Source organism: Macrotis lagotis, chromosome 1 (genome assembly GCF_037893015.1).
Source record: "Macrotis lagotis isolate mMagLag1 chromosome 1, bilby.v1.9.chrom.fasta, whole genome shotgun sequence".
Taxonomy (NCBI): Eukaryota; Metazoa; Chordata; class Mammalia; order Peramelemorphia; family Peramelidae; genus Macrotis; species Macrotis lagotis.
In genome coordinates, this window is record NC_133658.1 from 457,106,346 (window position 1) to 457,130,167 (window position 23,822).

Sequence of the window (23,822 nt, forward strand, 5' to 3'; positions counted from 1 at the left end):
TCTCCAGACTAGATCACTGACCTGGTCATTCTGGAGAACAATTTGGACCTATGCCCAAAGGGAAATACAACTTTGACCCAGTAAATACCATTACTAGATCTATATTCCAAAGAGATCATTAAAAGCAGGAAAAGTCTCACATGTTCAAAAATATTTATAGAAGTTCTTTTTGGGAGTGGCAAAAAATTGGAAATTGAGGAGATGCCCATCAATTGGGGAATGGATGAACAAGTTAAAGACATCACTTTGTGACTGGCAATAGCCAATGCTAATGATCTTCCTGGCTCAAGCCTCTCCCCTTTCCAACTTCATTCCTATTCAATAAACTCCAATGGATTCCTATAACCTGTAGAATTAAAGACCAACTTCTCTATTTGGCATTTAAAAATCTCTACAATTTGGTTGCAAATTACTTTTCCATCTTATTTATATAATATTCCCCTTCAGGCACTCTACCACTCAATCAAACTGGTCTTCCTGCTTCTCCTCAGACACCACATTCCATTTTCCGTATACACATCTTTGCAAAGGATCCAAGTTGGAATGTAGTCTTAGAAACTCTCACTTCTTTCAAGCCTTAGCTCAAATACAAGTCTACTCTATATGAAGTCTGTCTAATTTCCTCTATTAGCACTACTTTCCACACCACCAAATTAGCTTATTTTGACATATCTCCCTCAATAAAGTAAAAGCTCCTTAAAGTCAAAACTTTTCTATTTTGTCTTAGTGTGTCAGGTTCTTAGCATGATGCCTGGCATAAAATAAGTTCTTAATAAATGTTTTACTGATTTGATTCACAAACAGGCTGTTAAGCTAACAAACAAAAAAATATACCATCATCATCTTCCAGACTCCACTTTTTCCCCTGCTTCATCTCTTCAATTTCTTTTTTCAGTTCTCCTATATTTTCCATTGCTTTTTTACGCTGTTCTTCCCTCCATTTTTCCACTCTCTCTTTCCGTTTTCTCATTTCCTCTTCCAATTTATTCTGGTCAAAGTTCTAAAATAGAAAAGTGGATAATTATGTTTCATGTATATACTGAATTCACAACATAAGAAAAATATTGATATACACTCATATCCACAAGTAAAGTGTTAGGTATACATCAGGAGTATGCTATAAAAACTAAATTAAATTTTTAAAAATAAAATGGAAAATGTTTTTCCAGTAAGGAATTTTACTTTAAAGGGTTTTTAATTTTTTTTATTAAATTTTTTTAATTTAAGGCAATGGAGTTAAGTGACTTGCCCAAGGTCACACAGCTAGGTAACTATTAAGTATCTGAGGTCACATTTGAACTCAGGTCCTAAAGTTCAAAGAAATTTACTCAAGCAGTTTCATCTAAATTTAGATTTGAATCATCCTCTTAGGTATCTATTTTTCTCATACTTCTTCGACAAAAAACTTTTCCCACTACAAAGCGGCGAGCAAACCACAATTATCCATATGAAGGAAGTTTCCATCCATGTCATCTATCCAATAACAAAACTAACTCTTGATGCTAGAGTTTCCTATGGTAACTATGATTATTTCTGAAAGAAATTAAAGTAAATTAAATTAAATCGATTAAATTAAATTTAAATTAAAGTACTCACAAATCTGCCAGATGTGAGTGACAACATAAAAAAGTACTGAACAGAAATTAAAAGACCCAGGTTTCAAACCCAACTACCCCATTTAGTACCTTTGTGGTCCTAAGACAAGGTATTTAAGTCTCTTTTCTGTATGAAAGAAGTGGACAAATTTAACCCTAAGGTTCTTCCAGCTGTGATTCTCAGATCTTTGTGACACAAAACTAAATAAGTTTTATTTCTGAATTTCTCTGTTCAAGAGTGAAAAACAATTTCTGTATTTTTCTTGTCATTTTGGTTGCAGATTAATAATACTTTTACTTTTAAGTTGGTATACATACACTAACATCCTTTTCCTTTTCTTCCTCCTTGTCATCTTTTTCTTTTTTCTTGTCTTTGGAAACATCTATACCATCTGTTTTCTCTTTAGACCTTGACCTGAAGAAAGAAAACATGTTAATCTGTGTTGCATGCTTTTAGGGCCATTAATATGAAAATGCTTTCACATGTTTACATATCAAATTTCCAAATAGTTAAATAAAGATAATGTAATTCAAAAGCCAAAACCAAAGTTTTTCTATTATTTATCTGCCAAATACATTAATAATGTAGGCAAAAGCATTAAAAGTGATAAATCCATATATATATATATATCAAATCCATACACATATTAAAGATTTTACAACCTAACATAATAAAATTAACATCAATCACCCTTACAAAGAAAAATAAAAGGCTTAATATAATAGAAGAAATATCATCTTAGATTCATGCTACATAAGGTAGGCTACTTTGTTACTAAGGCTATATTCCTCCAGATTAATTATAATCTGTCATTACAGTTTTCCAGTCAAGTACATAAAAAGGCTAGTGATTCTCATACTTGATGGATATCCTACTGTTGCAAAAATATCACACTCATTTGATTCTAAGACACTCTGACCAAATATATTTCTATATAGAGACAAGGGAGGCTGTGTCTACACAATACTGTTTTGTATACTTGCTGAGTATCCTTTCCATGTTAATGCTAAATTAATCTCCTTTTTGTTAAGTGCTGGATGGAACAGAAAAGTCATATCATTTTAAGCCAGTCAATTGTTGGTTGTTGATTCAATCAATTTGGAAAACAAGAAGGAATTATCCAATACATATCAAAGTGTTCACACTCTGTAACCCCACAATTGCACTATTTGGTTTAAACTCTACTCACATGGGGGAAAAAGGACTCTAGAAAAATATTCTCAATAGCACAATTTGTGATGTCAAAAAACTGAAAAAAAAACTACATAGACAATGATTCGGGAACCAGCTGAAAAATTATATAAGAATATAATAAAAATTAGCTAAAAAATATTAAAAATTCAAAAAATATAGAAAAACATGAGACTAAAGTAAAAAAATATGCACACTGACGAATTACAAAGTTACCTATGTAATAAATGCAACAAAATTCATTTTAAACGTGTTTGGTTTATTTTAATAACTGGCAAATAAAAAACATGATTACATATATAATTATTTTCAATCACTTGTTTGTTTCTATTGTACTTAACTAGTTTTTCTGAATTTTCTTTTTGTTCTTATTTATATATTTTTAATATTAGTGCTTTTCTGAATGAAGGTAAAAGTAAATGCTTTTAAGAGTGGGTAGGGGGCACAGCTAGGTGGCACAGTGAATAGATCACTGGCCCTGGAGTCAGGAGGACCTGAGTTCAAATCTAGTCTCAAACACTTAATCACCTAGCTGTGTGACCTTGGCTGAGTCACTTAACCCCACTGTCTCGTAAAAACTAAAAATTTTTTTTAAAAAAGAGTGGGGAGAATGTTTTTTAAAGAGATAAGAAAAATGACCCTATTCCTGTCCTAGAATGATGATGGATACTGACATTACCTATTCTCTGCTTTCTTGTTTTTGCCAGGACTAGATGATCGTGATCTCCTTCCTCGGCTTCTGCTTCTTGATCGTCTCCTGTCTCGACTTCGAGATCGTCTCCGCTCTCTGCTTCGCTCTCTCTCTCTACTTCTTGACCGTCTAAGAAAGGGAAAAGTCATCAATTAATCATTACGTCATTTGAAACTTATACTTACTTCAAATCTATTTTTCACAATGTTGTTAAATCTGTAACGATTCAGAGAAGTCTTGGAAAACTGGAGAAAGGGTAGGCCTTGAAGCAAGAAGAGCATCCTGAGTTTAAGGACCGTTTCTGATTAGACAGGAACTGACTTTTGGTTTTGTATGTTGAATTTCTTTAGCACAGTGCCTACTATATAAGTACTTGTTTGATTGACATGTTTGCATGTAGTCTTCCCCTTCAGAGCATGAGCTCCTTGAAAGCAAGGATTGGTTTTTGATTTTTTTTTTTTTTGCCTAGGTACTTTCAAACTTTAGCACAGGGGTTGGCATATACTAAGGGATTAACAAAAGCATGCTGAATGGTTGCTAACATTAGACATCCTGGGCAGCTAGGTGGCGCAGTGGATAGAGCACTGGCCCTGGAGTCAGGAGTACCTGAGTTCAAATCCGGCCTCAGACACTTAATAATTACCTAACTGTGTGGCCTTGGGCAAGCCACTTAACCCCAATGCCTTGCAAAAACTTAAAAAAAAAAAAGATTAAAAGAGAGAGGGAAGCCTGGAAACAGATTTGCAGAATAAAGATATAAAAGCATTTGTTTAGCATTTGATAGGGTGATTAGCAACAAAATTGCTAGTGACAGCAAATTTTATTCAAGAAAAATGAAGCTGAACAAATACATAAGTATTAATATCATAGTATTATTTGTCAACATTTAATGAAAATGATCTTTGATAAAGACAGGTAGATAATGTGGGGGGGTGGTAAAGTGGTGCAGCAAACAGGACCTGGAGTCAAGAAGATCTGAGCTCAAATCTGACTTCAGATATTACCTACCAATGTAGGAAAGTCTTTAATTTGTTTGTCTCAGTTTCCTTATCTGTAAAACCAGTTGTGACAAATCAAATGAGATAATAATCTTAAGTGCTCAGTACAGTGCCTGGCACATACTAAGCACTATTTTGTTAGCTATTTTTAATTATACTAATAACTCACATCTATAACTTTAATATAAAATTGTATCAGACTGCTTTATCTATTAGAAAATGATCTCACTCTCCTTCTGAGAGGGGGGGGTAGTCAGTAAACTAGAATAATAAAATCAAAACTATTCATATTGTCCATGTTCCAGGATGAATGGGGGGGAGGGGGAGGCAAGTATGAGGCAGCTATATCAGGAGGACTCATTCAAAAAGCATCTATTAAAGTACCTACCAAATACAAAAACATGTACTTGACAATGAGGCTATGAAGATTAAAAGACAGTCTAAGCACTCAAGGATATTAGACAGAAACATGGATAAAAATAAAAGGTAGGCTATGAAATAAAGTGCTGTGAAAAATTTTAACAATGGAAAAAATACTTATGGCAATTCAGGTTCTTAAAACAGTTCTCTTCACCATCTTCCCATAAATAAAACTTATCATTGCCTTTCATTTAAATGGAAGGCATTTTTTTCTTCCTTCTTCATTCTGTTCATTCAAATCATACCTTTCTTATAGAAACAGATGAAAATTCCATATTCTTTACTCTTCTTACTCTAAATTACTACCGTGTCTCCAATACTCATTCAGCAGTTTAGTATATAATTGTATTCTATAAAAAGTCCCTGGTATTATGGGAGGAAAATTTCCTGATGATGGACAAATCCCTCCCTTTAATTTACTTATTCCTTTGTCTATAACAGGGCTGTCCAACCTTACTTTTACAAGATTTTATTGAAACTACAGACATTATATTTTGATTTGCCATTTCAGTAAGAGCTCTATGGCAGTTTGGGTTATAGTAAACCCACGGGGGGGTTACATAAAATCACAGTGTGGGCAGTATATAGCCAGTGTTTTGGACAACCCTGATATGTAAGATGAAAAGGTAGGATGGAGAGAAAAAAGGTTAGAGAAGAGTCAAGTAGATATCCTACTTCACCACTCAACTAACTGTGTATAACTAAATTGAATTAAACTTCTACAGGCCTCTTATAAAAATAGAAACTAATGATAAACAATCTTCAAATAGGGGTGGCTAGGTGGTGTAGTAGATAGAGCACTGGCCCAGGGGTCAGGACGACCTGAGTTCAAATCTGGCCTCAGATGTTTAATAATCACCTAGCTAGTTGTGTGACCATGGGCAAGTCACTTAACCCCATTGTCTTGCAAAAATCAAAAATCAAAAATTTAAATTAAAAAAAAAAGCATCTCCAAATAATGGAATCATAGGAAGATTTTGATTTGGTAACTCCTTGCCTAATCTAGGTTCAGGAAAACCTATATTCAAATTTCACCTCTGAACAAGTCCCTTCACTTCTAAGTGCTCTCAGCAACTCTCTGAGTGTCCCATTAGGCAGAAAGAAGTTACAGATTTGCCTGGTAGATAAAGTTTCCAACCTGGGAGTTCCCTAGAAAAAAGGATGAACAGTACAGTTTCTATCCCTATGGAGTAGGCATCATTTAACTTTAGTTTATCATACCTTATTTGAAATGTCACCACTTACCTCAAACGTTTTCTGTCTCGAGATCGAGACCTTCTCTTATCCCTACTTCGAGATCTTTCTCGCCTTCTATCTCGGTCTCTGCTTCTTGAGCGTCTGTCATCACCACGCTTAGTTCTCTTGTCAGATGGAGAACGACTCCTAGATCGGCTTCCAGATCGACCCCGGGATGCTGATCGCTTCCTATAGTGCCTATTTTTTTTAACAATACAAATTAATTACCTTTATAAAACCTAATTATACAAGTAAATCAATAGAAAGACCATTTTTTTTTAGCATGAACTTTGGAATGAACATGTAAGGAATTGTGTGTCATGTAAATATGTATAGTCAAGGGAAAGAAAGCATTTTAATAGAATTTATATATCCTGAACAATTTCTGAAAGCATTAAATTAATTGTTACTGGTAATAACCCATATCATTTCATAACTAGATGACAAACATTTTTTGCTTCTGTTTGCATATATCAAGTTTCAGATTTCTTTATATTTAAGTTTAAGAAAAATTATTTTTGGAGGGCAGAGCCAAGATAGCCACAAGAGAGGAACTCTCCTCGGCACTCTCTCCTAAAAACTATAAACTAAGGACTCTAACTAAATTTTCGAGAGACAGAACCCACAGAGGAACCCAGTGAGGCAGTTCTCCTACTCAAGGTAACCTGGAAAAGAGCAGAAAGGCTCTGCTCCCCGGGGTTGGAGGGGCGGCCTACTAGGGGGGCAGCGTGCCAGAGGCAGTTCTAGGGCACTGGGAGCTACAGCTCACAACAGCCAGGGAGTTTCCTGAGCTACGCCACAGGGAGTACAGGGCAGGGACCTCAGCCAGAGTGAGAACTTGAAACCCAGTCCTGAGGGCACACAGCAAGCTTGACCTCAGCAGGGCAGATCCAGGAAAAAGAAGGAGGAGCCAGTAAGCAGGAGCCCCCAGGGCATGAGCCCATTGAACCTAGGGAAGGGAGTGAAGAGGGACTACAGAGCTCTGTCCTCTGTCCCTGGAACAGAACTCTGGGGGTCTGACCACATTCAGATCCTGATCGCAGTCTAGCCCCCCCCACCTCAGCCCCATGGCAGAGGGCGGCACAGATGGTCATTCACAGACCAGGAGGGAGGACAGCGCCTCACATACTGAGACCCTTGTGGGAGTGTCCCCAAAGCTCAGGAAGCACCCCCAAAACAGGCTAAGGCTGGGAAAATGAGCAAGCAGAGGAATAAGAGGAACACCATTGAGAAATACATTATCTATGATGCAAAAAAGGATCAATATACTCAGTCTGAAGATGAAGAAGAACAAGCTCCTGCATCTAAAGACTCCAAGAAAAAAATAGAAATTGGGCTCAGGCTATGAAAGAGCTCAAAAAAGACTTTGAAAATCAAATGAGGGAGTTAGAAGAAAAACTGGGAAAAGAAATGAGATGCAGGAAAAACATGAAAATGAAGTCAGCAGCCTACTCAAGGAAATCCAAAAAAAAAATGCTGAAGAAAATAGCAGCTTAGGTCAAATGGATAAAACAGTTCAAAAAGTTATTGAGGAGAAGAATGCTTTAAAAAGCAAAATTGGCCAGATGGAAAAAGAGATAAGAAATCTCTGAGGAAAACAAATCCTTCAGACAAAGAATAGAACTCAGGGAGATTGATGAATTTATCAGGACACAATACTTCAAAACCAAAAGAATGAAAAATTGGAAGAAAATGTGAAACATCTCATTGAAAAAACAACTGATATGGAAAACAGACTTAGGAAAGATAATTTAAAAATTATTGGAATACCTAAAAGTCATGATCAGGAAAAGAGCCTTGACATCATTTTCAAAGAATTACTACAAGAAATTGCCCTGATATTCTAGAAGCAGAGAGCAAAATAGAAATGGAGAGAATCCACCGATCCCCCAGAGAAAGAGATCCCAAAAAACCAACCCCTAGGAATATTATAGCTAAGTTCCAGAACTCCCAAGTCAAAGAGAAAATATTACAAGCAGCCAGAAGGACACAGTTCAAATATCGTGGAGCTGCAGTCAGGATCACACAGGACTTAGCAGCAGCTACACTGGAAGCTCGTAGGGCTTGGAATACAATATACCAGAAGGCAAAAGAGCTTAGAATGCAGCCAAGAATGAACTACCCAGCAAGGCTGAATGCCCTCTTCCAGGGAAAAAGATGGACTTTCAATGAACCAGGAGAATTTCAAAGGTTCCTTTTGGAATGGCCAGAGCTGAACAGAAGGTTTGATCTTCAGATACAGGACTCAGGTGAAGCATAGAGATTAGAGGAGAGGGGGGAAATATGAGGGACTTAATGAGGATGAACTGCATGTATTCCTGCATAGAAAAATGACACTGATAATACTCATATGAACTTTCTCAGTTAATAGAGCAGGTAGAGAGAGCTTTTATAGTTGAAGCACAGGAGAAAGCTGAATTCGAAGATAAAATATGGTATAAAAATGGAGTCAATAGAAAAAAAAGGGAAATGGAATGGGAGAAAGAAAAAGGAGAGGGGAATAATCCAAGATATTTCACATAAGATTTTTCTTTATTACAATGAGCTATTGCAATGATATGGAAGTGGGGAGGCAAGGGGGAATGAGGGAACCTTGGCTCTCATCAGAGATGGCTAGGAGAGGAAACAGCATATATACTCAATGGGTTATAGACATCTGGAATAAGAAGGAGGGGAAAGCAGGGGGAAGGGGTGGGGATGTGAATAAAGGAGGAGAGGATGGACCATGGGGGGAGAGTGGCCAGATATAACACATTTTCTTTCTTACTTCTTGCAAGGGGCTGGGATTGGAAGGCCTACCCGGGACCATAGGGCCAGGTGGATGCTGGGCCTGAGGGGTGGTATGGGGGCTCGGGGCTTCTTGGCCCCAGGACCAAGGATCTGTCTGCTGCGCCACTCAGCGACCCTTCAGCAGAGTCAGAGTGAAAGGAGAGAGAAAATGTAGTACATGGTAGTGGAGAAATAAGAAAGGAGGGAGTTGCGATCAGCAATAGCAATGGTGGAAAAATATGGAAATAACTTTTGTGATGGACTTATCATAAAGAATGTGATCCACCAGTGACAGAGTTGTTGGTGTTGGAACAAAGACTGAAGCACATTTTTTGTTATGATTATTTGGGGGGAGGGTGCAGGGTAAATGGGGCTGGATGGCCTGCCTGGGGCCACATAGCGGGTGTGATCTTTGGGTGTCTGGGGCCGGATTTGGACCCAGGTGCTCCTGGATCAAGGGCCAATGCTCTGTCTGCCACCCAGCCACCCCTACTATTATTACTATTTTATTTTATTTTGGGTCTTTTTTTTCCTTTCTTTTTTTTGGTTTGTGCAGGGCAGTGGGGTTGGGGTGGCTTGCATGTCACACAGCTGGGTGATTGTTGGGTGTACTAGGCCAGATATGGGCTCGGGTACTCCTGGCTCCAGGGCTGGTGCTTCGTCCATTGCGCCGCCTGGCCATACCTACAATTATTACTATTATTTTTTTTTATTTTAATTTTTTTCCTCTCCCCTTTACTTTTTTCGCCCAAACAAGCATGGGGGAGGAGGAGGGGTATTTTGTTTACTTGTAAACAAGAATATTTTATTAATGTAAAAAAAACATTTGTACAAAATGAGAATAAAAAAATAAATTTAAAAAAAAAAAAAAAAGAAAATTACTTTGGTCCCATGGAGGACCAAAATACACACTCAGATGATGACTAAATCGAAACTTCTGTATCCAAAAGCTCCAAGAGAAATAGAAAATACACTCAGGCTATGGATGAGTTCAAAAAAGATTTTGAAAAACAATTAAGGGAGGTAGAGGAAAAATTGGGAGGAGAAATGAGAACAATGCAGATAAATCATGGAAAACCAAGTCAGCAGCTTGGTGAAAGAAATACTGTGGCTTTATAGTCAGGAATACACAGGATCTGGCAGCATCTACATTAAGGGCTCATAGGAAGGCAAAAGATCTTGGTTTACAACCAAGAATCAACTACCCAGCAAAACTGAACATCCTCTTTCAGAGGAAAAGATGGACTTTTTTTTTAAGTTTTTGCAAAGCAAATGGGGTTAAGTGGCTTGCCCAAGGCCACACAGGCAATTATTAAGTGTCTGAGACTGGATTTGAACCCAGGTACTCCTGACTCCAGGGCTGGTGCTTTATCCACTGCGCCACCTAGCTGCCCCAAAAGACGGACTGTCCATTAAACAGAGGACTTTCAAACTTTCCTACTGAAACAACCAGAGCTGAACACAAAGTTTGATCTCCAAGCACAGGACTCTGGTGAAACATTGAGGGGGGTGGAAGAGAAGGACTAACTATGAGGAACTTAATGATATTGAACTGTTTGTATTCCTGCATGGGAAGAAGATATTGAGAACTCATATGAACTTTCTCATTTATAAGAGCTGGTAGAAGAAACATATATAGAGAGGGCACAGGAAGGAACAGAATATAATGGTATGACATAATAAAAAGATGGGAGTTAATGGGTGATAAAGGAAAAGTACTGGGAAAGGAAAGGAGATAAAGAAGCTAAGAAATTTCACATTAAGAGTCAGGAAAAAGCTTTTTTCAATGGAGTGGATAGGGGAAGGCAAGGGGGAATGAGTGAGCCTTCATTCTCATCAGAAATGGCTGAGAGGAAATAACATACACACTTAATAGGGTGAGGAAATCTATCTTACCCTAGAGAAAATTGAGAAGAAAGGGATGGATAAGGAGGAATGGAGGGAGGGGCGTAGGTGATAGAAGAGAAGGAAGATCTTGGGAGAGGATACTCAGATACAACACATTTCTGAACAGGGACAAGAGAAAGAGAAACTAGAATAAATGAGAGTGGGGAGGAATAGAGTGGAGTGAAAACTAGTAATAGCAACTATAGGGAAAGTAGTGAAGCAACTTCTCTGGTGGACTTATAATAAAGAAGGTAACTCATCCCAGAGACAAAGCCGCTGGAATCTGAACTCAAACTGAAGTATACTTTACCTTTCTCTCTCTCACCATTCTTTTTTTTTTAAGGTTTTTGCAAGGCAAATGGGGTTAAATGGCTTGCCCAAGGCCACACAGCTAGGTAATTATTAAATGTCTGAGACCGTATTTGAACCCAGGTACTCCTGACTCCAAAGCTGGTGCTTTATCCACTACGCATCCTAGCCGCCCCCCTCTCTCTCACCATTCTTGAGATTTCTCTATCTTTTTTTTGGGAAGGGACGTTTATGTTTACTCTTACAACAAAAATATTGTATTAATATAAATAAACCAAAAAAAGGTAAAAAAAGACTAAATAACAAAATTAATGATTTACTTTTGATGTTGAAGTTTTCATGCTTACCTATACTGATGAAATCAGATCCAGAGCAGAAAAAAATTTAAAAACAGATTTTTTTTAAAAAATACAAAAAATGTATGAGAAGACAGACATGATGTAATGAAAAGTACAACAAAAAGTAATGTGAAAATATGCTTTTCAAAAAAGTAACTTAAAATGTCCAAACTCTTTGACCTTGAGCTCTTAAAGCTAGGTACATCACTATAAGAATCAAAGACATAAAATATTTACGACAGCACTTTTTTTTTTATGATAGCCAAGAACTGAAAACAAAATAAGTATCCAGTGATTGGGGGAATGACCTAACACATTAAATTACATGAATGTGATATTATAGAATATTGCTGCTACTAATATAATAGAATATTACTGAACCATAAAATGATACAAATAAAGAATTCAAAGAATTAGAAGAATTAATGAAAATCAACACAAGCAGAACCAGGAAAACAAAGACTACATCAATATAAATGAAAGAATAAAAATATGCAGTTAAGTTTAGTACACAAGATGAGAAAATGTTCTGCTTTCTTTCTTTGCAGAGGTGGCGAGAGGGCTACAGATCATTAAATATATTTCCTAGTTTATTTTCTGGGGTTAGTTGTACTGAACTGTTCTTTTAATTTTTCTTTTCAAATCTTTATTACAAAGGATGGCTCACCGAGGGAAAAGGGAAAATACAGTCAGAAACTAAGGTGATCTAAAAACAAATATTAATAAAAAAATTTTTAAGGTGGAATATTTTATTTTTTAAAGAAAATAATACTGAATTAGAAATCAGATTTGATCTGGACTAAATTCTCCCTTCATTCTATTAGCAGGGCTCAGTTTTTCTATTCTTTAAAAAATGTGGGGGTTGGTATAAATGCATCTAAAGTTCTTCTTTCTAAATCCTACTTATTTACTGTTCTTTTAAAATACTCATTACAAATTGATACTTTTATCCATCTTTTCTAAATTGTATCAGATGAAGGGGATACAAAAACAAAAAATGAAACAATCTTTACTCTTTGAGCATAAATTGCTCTATGGGAAAAAGACAACTACATATAGAAGCATACAAATTGATCGAAATCCTCATTGATTAAGAATTTACCACCAAAAGAGATTTCAACCTATCAATAACTATTCAACCTATGTTACTTCTAGGGGAATTTTGCCATGGAATCTAGCAAATGGAAGCCCTCTTTGGTTTTTTCCCACATTTCAAAGATAGGAATGGAACTCTCAAACTATCTACTTCTCAGTCTCCATTCTAAACCCATTAGAAGTCCATTATTTCTTCTCATTATACAATTCCCTGATGATACTCTGACTTGGTCAAAACTATTTTTAAAAATGTTTGCTATATATATATGCTAGGTATCATACTAAGTAATATGAAAAATAAAAACCCCTGTTCTCAAGGAATTTACATTCTAACAAGGAAAACATATAAATATACCCATTTGAGATACAAAGAAAAGATAAACAATAAAATTGTAAGGGAAAGCTATGGAAGATCAGCTAGGAGAAAAAACTAGCTTACTATAAAAAGGTATCCTCTGATGATCTCTTGACAGAAGCCAGTAATTTTTTTTTTTTTTGGCAAGGCAAATTCGGTTAAGTGGCTTGCCCAAGGCCACACAGCTAGGTAATTATTAAGTGTCTGAGGTCGGATTTGAACTCAGGCACTACTGACTCCAGGGCCAGTGCTCTATCCACTGTACCACCTAGCTGCCCCAGAAGCCAAGAATTCTAAGAGGCAAAAGTTAATAGAGAATCCCAGACCTGGAGGATAGCCTGGAGGATGCTGGAAGGTCAACAGTTAAAAAAAAAAACAACAAACTTTGAAAATAACATGGTGGGGGGCAGTTAAGATGGCCCAGTGGATAGAGCATGAGGCCTGAGTTCAAATCCAGTCTCAGACACTTAATAATCATCTAGCTGTATGACCTTGAACAAGTCACTTAAACCCAATGCCTTGCAAAAACCAAAAAAAAGAAAAAAAATGATAAATTTATTAAATCTTTAAAAAAGAGTGAGCTGCAAGTAAATAGATTCACATTTCTGCAAATATTCCTCTTTATTTTATTTATGGAAATGTTCATTTTTTTTAGTGTTTGTCAAGTTCAGAATTTTTAAAAAAAAGAAGAGTTTCAGTTAAATGATGAAGTAGGCAGGAGAACTGAAAATGTTGTAGCTGGCTTACATCTACCATATACTTCTCCACTGTCCTATGCATAATATTCATCTTTAGTGTAATATTCCTCTTTAGAGCTGATATAGCAACATCATACAATGTTAGTATTATAAAAGGATCAGTAAAATCAATGAAAATCAATCTCCTATGCTGTCACAGATAGGAGTGTTGAATAATATCTATATGTTGTCCAAGCAGATGGCATGTTGAAATGTAGCCAATAGATATTCTTAATCCACCTAGTCTTTCCCAGACAGGCTAAATTTATTTGAGTGAATACAGATTTCTTTCAGAATGTTCTTTTCTCTATAGTGTTCTGGAACTTGATGTACTCAATAAAACATCCCTGCAAAGTATATCATCTCTTTTATATCACAGTGGCTGATTCTCCTTATCTTATTACTTGCTAGATTCTTATTCAGAGTGTTACTGAAAATACCTCTGCTATTGAATCTTCCCAAGGAATTTTGGATGTGCTTGATGTATGGTTGAGAGACAACATTATAAAAGAATCTGTAAGGTGATGTTGTGTACCCAGAGCATCCATGTGTAGTTATCAAGAAATATCAAATACAATGGGACTTCATGCTTTTTATGTGAAATAGTAAAGATGTGGCCCATAATAGCATTACTTGTGAATATTCAATAAAACCCTCCCTAAAGATGTGCTTAATTTGTATATAGTTGGTTCTTATAAAGATTTTGTAGAAATTGAACAGAAATCTAAGCCAATAACTACTGATGTTCTCATTATCACTTTTTTTGGTATTAATAATGAGATATTTTCCATGCCATTTGGCATCTTCTCCTTCATGTACTTTATACATCAGTACCTCAACATTCACACAAATGCATCTCTTCTAGAACACTGTACACAGTAACAGCAACATTGTATGATGATCAGTGATAATAGAATTAACTCTTCTCAGCAATACAGTGATCAAAGACAATTTTAAAAGACTAGTGATGGAAAATGTCATACACTATAGAGTCTGAATGCAGACCAAAGTATGTTATTTTCACTTTTTTAAATGTTTATTACTTTTTCTTTCTCATAATTTTTCCCCTTTTGTTCTGATTCTTCTTTCATAGCATGACTAATATGGAAAATGTGTAATATGATTGTACATGTATAACATCAGATTACATACCATCTTCAGGTCAGAGAAGGCAAGGGTGGGAGGGAGAAAATTTTACAAAAAAGAACTCTGGAAACTATACTTATAACTGGTAAAATAAATAAATTAAATTTTAAAATGTTACTCTTCTATATAGTTTTGGTTTAACTGGATGTTTTTCCCAGCTTTTTTCTCCTCAGTGACATTTTTACAACTCCTAGAAACTTATCTGGGACTGTAATGTTAGGGTCCAAGTGTAGTTGTTATATCTCTGATGAGAAACATTAAGATATTTTTTATAAATTTTTTCCCATTTTTTTGTTTGCAGTCTTCCTTCTATTTTTATCCTTAATGTATTTTAATTTCTTAATTTGTGTTCTTCATCTTTCTTTCTAAGTTTTTACAAACTAGTTTACTTTCTAATCTAATGCATCCTCTGGCAGCCATCTCTTCTCATTTGGTAAGTCATCTTTGTCAACAAAAAGTACATCTGGGGCTCTTTAAGTCTCCATGTTGTGACAATTAATTTACAATTAAATTTCTGGATGAAATCAGTGTTGTTATTTTGAGTGTCTATTTCCCATGAAACAAAAAATATATGAATACAAAATAAATAAACACAGGCAGTTAAATATAAAGAGGTAAGAGAGAGAAGACATGAACAATTGCAGAAATCAAAAAAAGTATTGTATGAGAAGGTGGTGCTTGAGCTCAATTGTGAAGGATATTAGGGCTTCTAAGAAGTGAAGGTGAGGAATAAATTCCAGGACAATCAGTGGGAAAGGCATAGTGGTTGGAGATACAGTGCTGGGTATGAAGAACAGAGAAATCGTTGGCTGGACCAAGGAGTGTGAAATGAATAATGCATAATGAATATAGAAATCAAGCTGGAGATTCAGGTTCAAAAGGATTTTTAGGGCAACAGTGTTATATTTTGTCCTAGAGGGAATAAGTAGTTCACCAAATAGAGTGACATGATCAAATCTGCACTCAAAGAAAATCACTTTGGCAGCTGTGTGGAGGATGAACTGAAATAGGAAGAGACATGAGGTAAGAAAACCATTGCAATTGTCCCGGAAAAAGATGAGTACCTGAGCTAAGGAAGTAACTGTATGAGTAGAGAAAAGGGATACTATACTAGAGGTAGAAAAAGCAAGATCTGCCAACTGACTAGAAAGATGGGATAAGGAAGAATTAGGAAACAAGGACAATTTACAAGCTTGGTAGATTGAGCAAAGTACATTTTATAATAAATAATTTAGTAATTTGCCAGATAGCATTAATATTATTTTTTAAATGTGATTATATGATCTACATAAATTCTGTGAGGCTAATATACAGATTCAACCACAATTGAAGATATTCCTATCTGATACCAAACTAATAACTAGATACAATGCTTTACAGTGAAATTCATACAATTAAACAACACACTTTTAAAGAGACATTAATACAGTATTAATCCTGTCTCTGACATCTCATCAATAAAATGGGGACATAATTACTTCTAATATAAAGTCAGGTAAAGCTCTTTGCTTTACTCTTCAAAGTACTATATGAATGTCTACTACAATAATTATCATCATAAAAGAAAGAAGGCCTCAGAAGTGTTTGGGAAGCTTGTTATCAATAGCTATAAGATAGCACTTCTTCCTATTGTGGGGAGATGTGGGTGTCTATGGGTATAAAACATCATCAGGCTCACCCCATATGTTGGTTAATTCTGTGGAACTCCTACACCACCAGTCTTCTTTATTATTTGTTATAAGGGATGATTCTCTGGAAGTGTGAGGCAAGAAAAAACTGGGAAATGTAGGTGAGGTAAAGACAAAAGATATCAATAAAAATTTATTTTAAAAAAGTGAATTCTTATTCCTGCTCTTTCTTCCACTGACAGTCTTATGTGATGATATAAGAGATAATATATTCATTCATAGTAATTTCACTGGTTATTTACTATGTAGAGGATAGTATTATATGAATCAATCAACAATTTTTTTTTAGGCTTTTGTTTTTGCAAGGCAATTGGGGTTAAGTGGCTTGCCTAAGGCCACACAGCTATTAAGTGTCTGAGGCTGGATTTGGACTCAGGTACTCCTAACTCCAGGGCTGGTGCTCTATCCACTGCGCTACCTACCTAGCTGCCCCGTCAACAAGCATTTATTAAGCAATTTTCACAATCCAAGCATTATGGTAGATGCTGGGGATACAAAGAGAAAAATGAAATGTCCCATCTTCAAGAAGCTTACATGGATAGGAGAAGAAAGGGAGGTGAGTAACAACATGGATACAAACATAAAATATAAGTATTTTCAAGAAAGAGAATGCAAATAGAAGGAATCAGGAAATGTTTCCTATAGGAGGTGACACTAAAGCTGTGCTTTGAAGGAAGTTAGGGAATCTAAAGGCAAGGGGAAGGTGACCACTCCAGACCAGGAGGACCTTGTGAATAGATAAAATGCAACATACAGTTAAGAATTTGAATGCTATTTTGACTCCAACAGATAGCACTGAAGAAAGGAATGCCACAAAGCAAATCTGAAAAAGTGAAGACTTGTTCAAGACGTCAAAATATAAGAGTACTTTATATTTTATCCTAAAATAAGAAACCACTGAAGATTTTCGAGTATGAGGATGACATGATCAGATCTACGTTTTAGCAATATCAGTTTTGTTGGTTATAGGGAATATGGTCAGGGAGGAAGTCGAAAAAACAGTAAGTCCAATTAGGAGGTAACCACATTAGAGATAAGAACCTGAATTAGGATAGACTGAGAGAATGAGACAGTCCAAGGGATGTTATAAAGACAGGAATCACAAGTTTTAGCAAATGACTGGATTGTGGGGTTAAGGGAAAAGTCAAGAATGACAATCTGATGGTAAACGGGTCAATGGCAGTATGGTGATGTTAATTTACAGAAATGAGGGTGCTTGGGAGAAGCAGAAAATTCTGAGTTCCTTTTGGACATATGCAGCTTGAAATGACATCCAAGAAGCATGGTCATGAATAGAATATGTTCTTGGTGTGTTTAGGACATCATGGGGGTACATTTCTAGTTCTATAAAAATAATTTTTTGTTGTTTTGATTGGTATGGGACTGAATAAGTAAATTAATTTAGGTAGAATTGTCATTTTTATTATATTGGACTACCCATGAGCAACTGGTATTATTTTCAATTGTTTAAATCTGGCTTTATTTGTGTGAAAAGTGTTTCGTTATTATATTCATATAGTTCCAGGGCTTGTCTAAGGAGGTAAACTCTCAAGTATTTTCTATTGTTTTCATTTATTTTAAATGGAATTTGGGTTATATTCTCAATGACCATTTCTTTTTCCAATGATACAGCTCTCCAGGGTTTCCCAGCCCTTGACAGCCCATGATGGGCAGAGATGCCAAGATTCCTTTTTCGCTTTATGTTAAGAAATTTGACTTAATTTAAAATCCAACTACTGTCATTAATTAATCTCAGATAACAAGTATTTCTCCATTTTTCTTAACTCATTTTTCTTTTTATTCTTACTATCCTATTTTCAATCACATCTAATGTTGTATACCACTTTGAATCTAAGGAAAATAGGGGTGGGGAGGATATTCATCTAAAATGTGTAAGGAATTTTTTTCTCTATTGGTGAACACATATTTAGCTTGCATATACATAAAAGATATAAAAGTATATTTAAAACTAAAGTCAGATAAGAGTCATTAAGTAATCCAAAGGGTCTAAATAATCCCGCAAATCCTTAGTTGTACGTCCTTTCAATTTCTGCCACAAAACAAGAATTACCTTTACTGTTAGAACTAATCTTAATCTACAGTTTATGATAGGATCCAACTGTTCTTTTCTGATCAGATTTCTTATCCTCCAGATACCAGAAAGCTTGGGAGAAGAAAGGGAAAAATAACTGGAAAACTAATGCCTACCCCACCAAATATCTCTGACATCTGTGCAAATGGTGTACATTCTTTTACTGTAAAACTTCTAAGTTGATTTTCGTTGTTGTAATAAATGTTTCCTTTAATAGTATGAATCTTTCATTTAATAAGTATGGTCCTGTGTTCAGGGCCTCAAGGAGGCCACTGAGGGGGAAAAAAGTGACAAATAAGACAATTTCCTTGCCCCCAAGAAGCATAGCCTAGTGAGAAAAAGAAAGTATGCATACAAAAAGACTGGCATGAAGTGCTACAAAGTCCAGCCCAGGAAATTACTCCCCCAAGACTGAGGTAGTTGGAGAAGGCTTTTCTATTCAATTCTACAAGGGAGAGAGCCCCGGGCTAGAAAGCCGAGCTGCCAGGATGAAAACAGTACCAGTGGGCCCTTGTGAACCTTAGTCTAGAGAGGCCTAAGTATGGCACAAGGTAAAACGAGGAGAGGACTGGAGGCCAAGGGCACGATGAGAGGGGCACGGGGGAGGGGGGCTGGGGGGAGACGGGCACGGGGGAGAGGGCTGGGGGGAGCGGGGCACGGGGGAGACGGGCACGGGGGAGCGGGGCACGGGGGAGAGGAACACGGGGGAGACGGGCACGGGGAAGCGAGGCTGGGCTAGTTTTGTGAAGCAAACAAGTCCGGGCTGAGGGGCCTCGAGCCTCCTACAATAAGGGCGCACCCGGCCTCCCGCGGGCGAGGAGGGATTTGCCGGGCGCCAGGCCCAGGAGGCGCTCAGGGCTGGCAGCAGGCCCGGGCCGCGGGCGGGATCCCGCTCTCCGCGGGCCGCAGGGCCCACGGGCGGGCGCAAAGCCCGGGCCTCACGGCGTCCTCCCGCCCCTCTCCCGCCCTGCCTTCACTGTCTCCTCACAGACGCCTCCCGGAGGCCCCGGCTCCTCCCGCTCACCGTGACTCCCGGCCCATGGCGCCGCGTCGAGGAGAGGCCGGCGTGTGGGCCACGGCGTCGCTGCTTTCCGCGCTGCGAGACCGCTCTGCCTGCGACGCGAGGTGGAGTGCTAGGCAGCGGCGGCAGCCATTATAACGCGGGCCAACGATGACCGGAAGTGCTCGTCTCTGGAGCTGGAACCTACCGGGAGTGAAGAGCGCGGGAGGCCGCCTGCGCAGCCCGCACTGCGCCCCCAGCGGCCGGAGGCCCCCCTGGCACTCTGCGCCGAGCCTCAGCCGTCGGATCTTCCCACGGAAGGTCCCGGATTCACCTCCTGCATCTACCACACTCTGGTTGGTGAAAGGTAAGAGTTGAGTAGGGCGGATCAAGATACTTGTGAACATGGTCAGTAAGGAGATCTGAGGAAGGGAAATGAGAGGGAGGAGAAAACGAGTGTTTCAAAACTGAAAAAAGAAACAATTGAATCTCGATTAATTAATTAATTAACATACCAACTGCGTAATCATGGAGAAGTCATTCTTTTTTTGTGAAATACACACGAAGATAATTTTCAGCATTCATCTTTTAGTAAGCTTTTGATTTCTACAGCTTTCTACCACCCTCCCTTCCCTCCCCATAGTGGCATGTAAACTAATGTAGATCATACATGTACAGTCATTGAACACATTCCCATATTAGTCCTGTTGTGAAAGAAGAATTAGAACTAAAGGAGGAAAAATCGAGAGAAAGAAAGAAAGAAAAAAACATAAAAGAAGTTTTAAAATGTGGAAATAACATGCTTTACTCTGCATTCAGACTCCGTAATTTTTTTCTCTGAATGTGGATGGCATTTTCCATCACAAATCTTTTAGGATTGTCCTTGATTGCTGAACTGTCAACAGCAGCTGAGTTCATCTTTGCTGATCATCTCATAACATGAAGACACTTCTCAAAGACCAAAACAGGGAGTTTCCACAACAGAAATTTCCCATGCCAAGAAATTGCAGGTCATGAATTTTTTATTTATAACAGTAATTAAATGATTCACATTTTATAGTGGCTTAAGGTTTCCAAAATGCTTTCTTCACAAAAGCCCTATGAGATAATGTGAACATTTTCAGTTCCATTTTAGAGATTTAGAAAACTGAAGCGCAGCGCGTGTCTGAGGGAGACTGTACCTAAGAGTATTACACTTTGCTATTTCCCTAAACAGTTCCTAAGCGCTGAGCAGGATATAGGAGAAACTTGATAAATGTCTACTGCAATGAATTTTTGTATCTTTGCCACCTTTCTTACCCTCCCCCAGAAAACATAAAGATGGCTAAAGAGCCTAGATTTCATTTTTCAAGAAGTAGTACAGCAAAATTGCCCTGAGATCCTAGAAGCAGAGGGTAAAATAGAAATCAAGAGAATTCACAGGTCACCTCCTGAAAGCGATCCCAAATGAAAAACTTCCAGGAATATTATAGCCAAATTCCAAAACTCCCAAATCAAAGAGAAAATTCTAAAAGCTGCCAGAAACAAACAATTCAACTATCATGGCTCCATAGTCAGGATTACACAGCATCTGGCAGGATCTACATTAAGGGCTTTTAGGGATTGGAATATGATATTCTGGAAGGCAAAGGATCTTGGTTTACAACTGAAAATCAACTACCCAGCAATACTAAACATCCTCTTTCAGAGGAAAAGATGAACTTTCAATGAAACAGGGGACTTTCAAACTTTCCTATTGAAACAACCAGAGCTGTACAGAAAGTTTGATCTCCAAGTACAGGACTCTGGTGAACTATCGAGTATCGAGGGGGTGGAAGAGAAGGGCTAACTATGAGGAGCTTAATGATATTGAACTGTTTGTATTCCTTCATGGGAAGAAGAAATTGATAATTCATATGAACTTTCTCATTTATAAGAGCTGGTAGAAGGAGCATATATAGAGAAGGCACAGGAAGGAGCAGAATATAATGGTATAATATAGTAAAAAGATGGAGTCAATGGGTGATAAAGGAAAGTACTGGGAGGAAGGGAAAGGAGATGAAGAAGAAGAAGCTAAGAAATTTCACATAAGACTCAAGAAAAGGCTTTTTCAATGGAGTGGGATGGGGGAAGGCAAGGGGGAATGAGTGAGCCTTTATTCACATCAGAGATGGTTTAGAGAGGAAATAACATACACACTTAATAGGGTGAGGAAATCTATCTTGCCCTAGAGAAAAATGAGAATAAAGGGATGGGATAAGAGGAAATGGGGTGGGGGGAATAGGTGATAGAAGAGAGGGAAGATCAAGGGAGAGGGTACTCCAATACAACACACTTTTGGACAGGGCCAGGATAAAGGGAAAGAGAGAGTAGAATAAATGACAGTGGAGAGGAATAGAGTAGAAGTACAGCTAGTAATAGCAACTGAGGGAAAAATATTGAAGCAACTTATCTGGTGGACTTATGATAAAGAAAGCAACTCACCCCAGAGACAGAGCCATTGAAATCTGAACACAGACTGAAGTAATTTTTTTTCTCTCTATTTTTGAGGTTTCTCATCTTCTGGGGGCAGGGGGGAAATCTATGTTTACTCTTATAATACATTCAATTTACATCAATGTATGACATGAAAACAATGTAGAGACTATCAGACAGCCTTCTGGGGGTAGGGAAGGGAGGGTGGGGGAAAAAACTGTAAAATTCAAAGCCTTTCAAAAAATGATAGGTAGATATTACTAGTATAAATAATTGGAAAACAAATAAAATGTTTAAAAAAATTCCCTTGTAAATTTATCTGGTCCTGGGTTTTTTCCCTTAGGGAGCTCATTCAAGACTTGTTCAATTTCTTTTTTTCTAAGACAGGTTATTTAAGTAGTCTACTTCTGCTGTTAATCTGGATAATCTACATTTTTGTAAACATTTAATTTATCAGTTTTATTGCATTGTAGTTATTTAATCTTCATTGGTTGTGAATTAGCCCTTTTTCTTTTTGATACTATTAATTAGCCTATAGTTTACCTATTGTTTGGTTCTTTTAAAAAACTACTTGTTTGGGAAAAAACACCATAAATGGTAAGACTCTAGAGAAGCATGCAATGATTTATGGGATCTGATGCTGATCAAAGGGAATAGAACAAAGAGAACAATCACCAACATTATGAGATGAACAACCTTGATGGAAGCAACTCCTCTCAGCAGTCCAGAGAGCTAGGACAACTGTATTAGACTGTATTAGTCTATATTATCCCCCAAGCAGAGGAAGAAAAAAACAAAGCAAAACAAAACACACAGGACAAAAAAACACCCCTACCCAATCTGATGAACACTTTATAAAAATTATCTTTTATGTGTCTTTCCCTTAATCCTAATTCCTCATGCCAAAAATTACTAATTTGTAAATATGCTTAACAAAATATGTATGTAAAATGCTAACCTGAATGTTCCCTAGTGAGGGGAGGGGGGGTAGGAAGGAAGGGTGGAGGGAAATTTTGTAGCTTGGAAATATGCATGTACAAATGGATGAAAATAAAAATAAATAAGAAAATAAAAAAAGAACTGGATTTTTGGACATAGAAAATGTAGAAATTGGTATTGCTTGGTTAACCATTTTTATTTTTTATTTACATTTTTATTTATTTACATACTACTAAAATAGTATTGTTGTAAGAATAAACATAATCCTCCTCCCCCCCACAAAAATAAAAAAACTTCACAAGAAATAAAGTGAAAGAAAGATAAAAAAAAAAAACAGCCAGCATCTCACCATCCAAATGTGGAACCAAAACAGCAAATGGAGAGGTTTTTAAATGTTTGGCAACATACTTTCCAGGGATGTGTACACAGATGAGATGATAGATACCCCCCCATAATGATAATGAAGCAAAGTGTGGGAGAGAGAAGTCTAATGACTGCCAACCAAACTGAAGGTCTGTAGAACCCTTGTGCTGACCTTATTGTAATGTGTGTGAAACCTGGGCAGTTTACCAGTGCCATGCCAGCAACTGGGTCAATTCCATTTTAATAGTCTTAGGAAGATTCTGAAGATCACCTGGCGGGACAATAGACCAGCCACTGAGGTTCTTCTTCCAGGTCAATTATCAAACATTCACACTCTACTGCAGAGATTGCAGTCCAGTGGGTTGACCACATTGTACAAATGCCCATGTACATTTGCCCAAAAAGATTATTTTACACAGAACTCTCACACAAGGAAAGCACTTACATGTGGAACAGAAGAAGCAATACAAGGATATTCTCAAGGTTTCTCTGAAGAACTTTGAAATCTATTGTAATAC

General features: G+C 37.3%; 1 protein-coding gene across 1 annotated transcript in view; it reads right to left on the reverse strand.

The window, feature by feature from the left end:
* DDX46 (DEAD-box helicase 46) overlaps nt 1-19,783 on the reverse strand; it is a 61,624-nt gene extending 41,841 nt beyond the window's left edge. The window contains exons 1-5 of the mRNA XM_074213535.1: nt 19,573-19,783; nt 6,142-6,330; nt 3,467-3,607; nt 1,914-2,010; nt 835-1,000 (exon numbers count right to left, since the gene is read on the reverse strand). Coding sequence (XP_074069636.1) covers nt 835-1,000; nt 1,914-2,010; nt 3,467-3,607; nt 6,142-6,330; nt 19,573-19,589 — 610 coding nt within the window. The 5' untranslated portion in view covers nt 19,590-19,783. The remainder of the gene's footprint in view (nt 1-834; nt 1,001-1,913; nt 2,011-3,466; nt 3,608-6,141; nt 6,331-19,572) is intronic.
* Between the last annotated feature and the right edge of the window lie 4,039 nt (nt 19,784-23,822).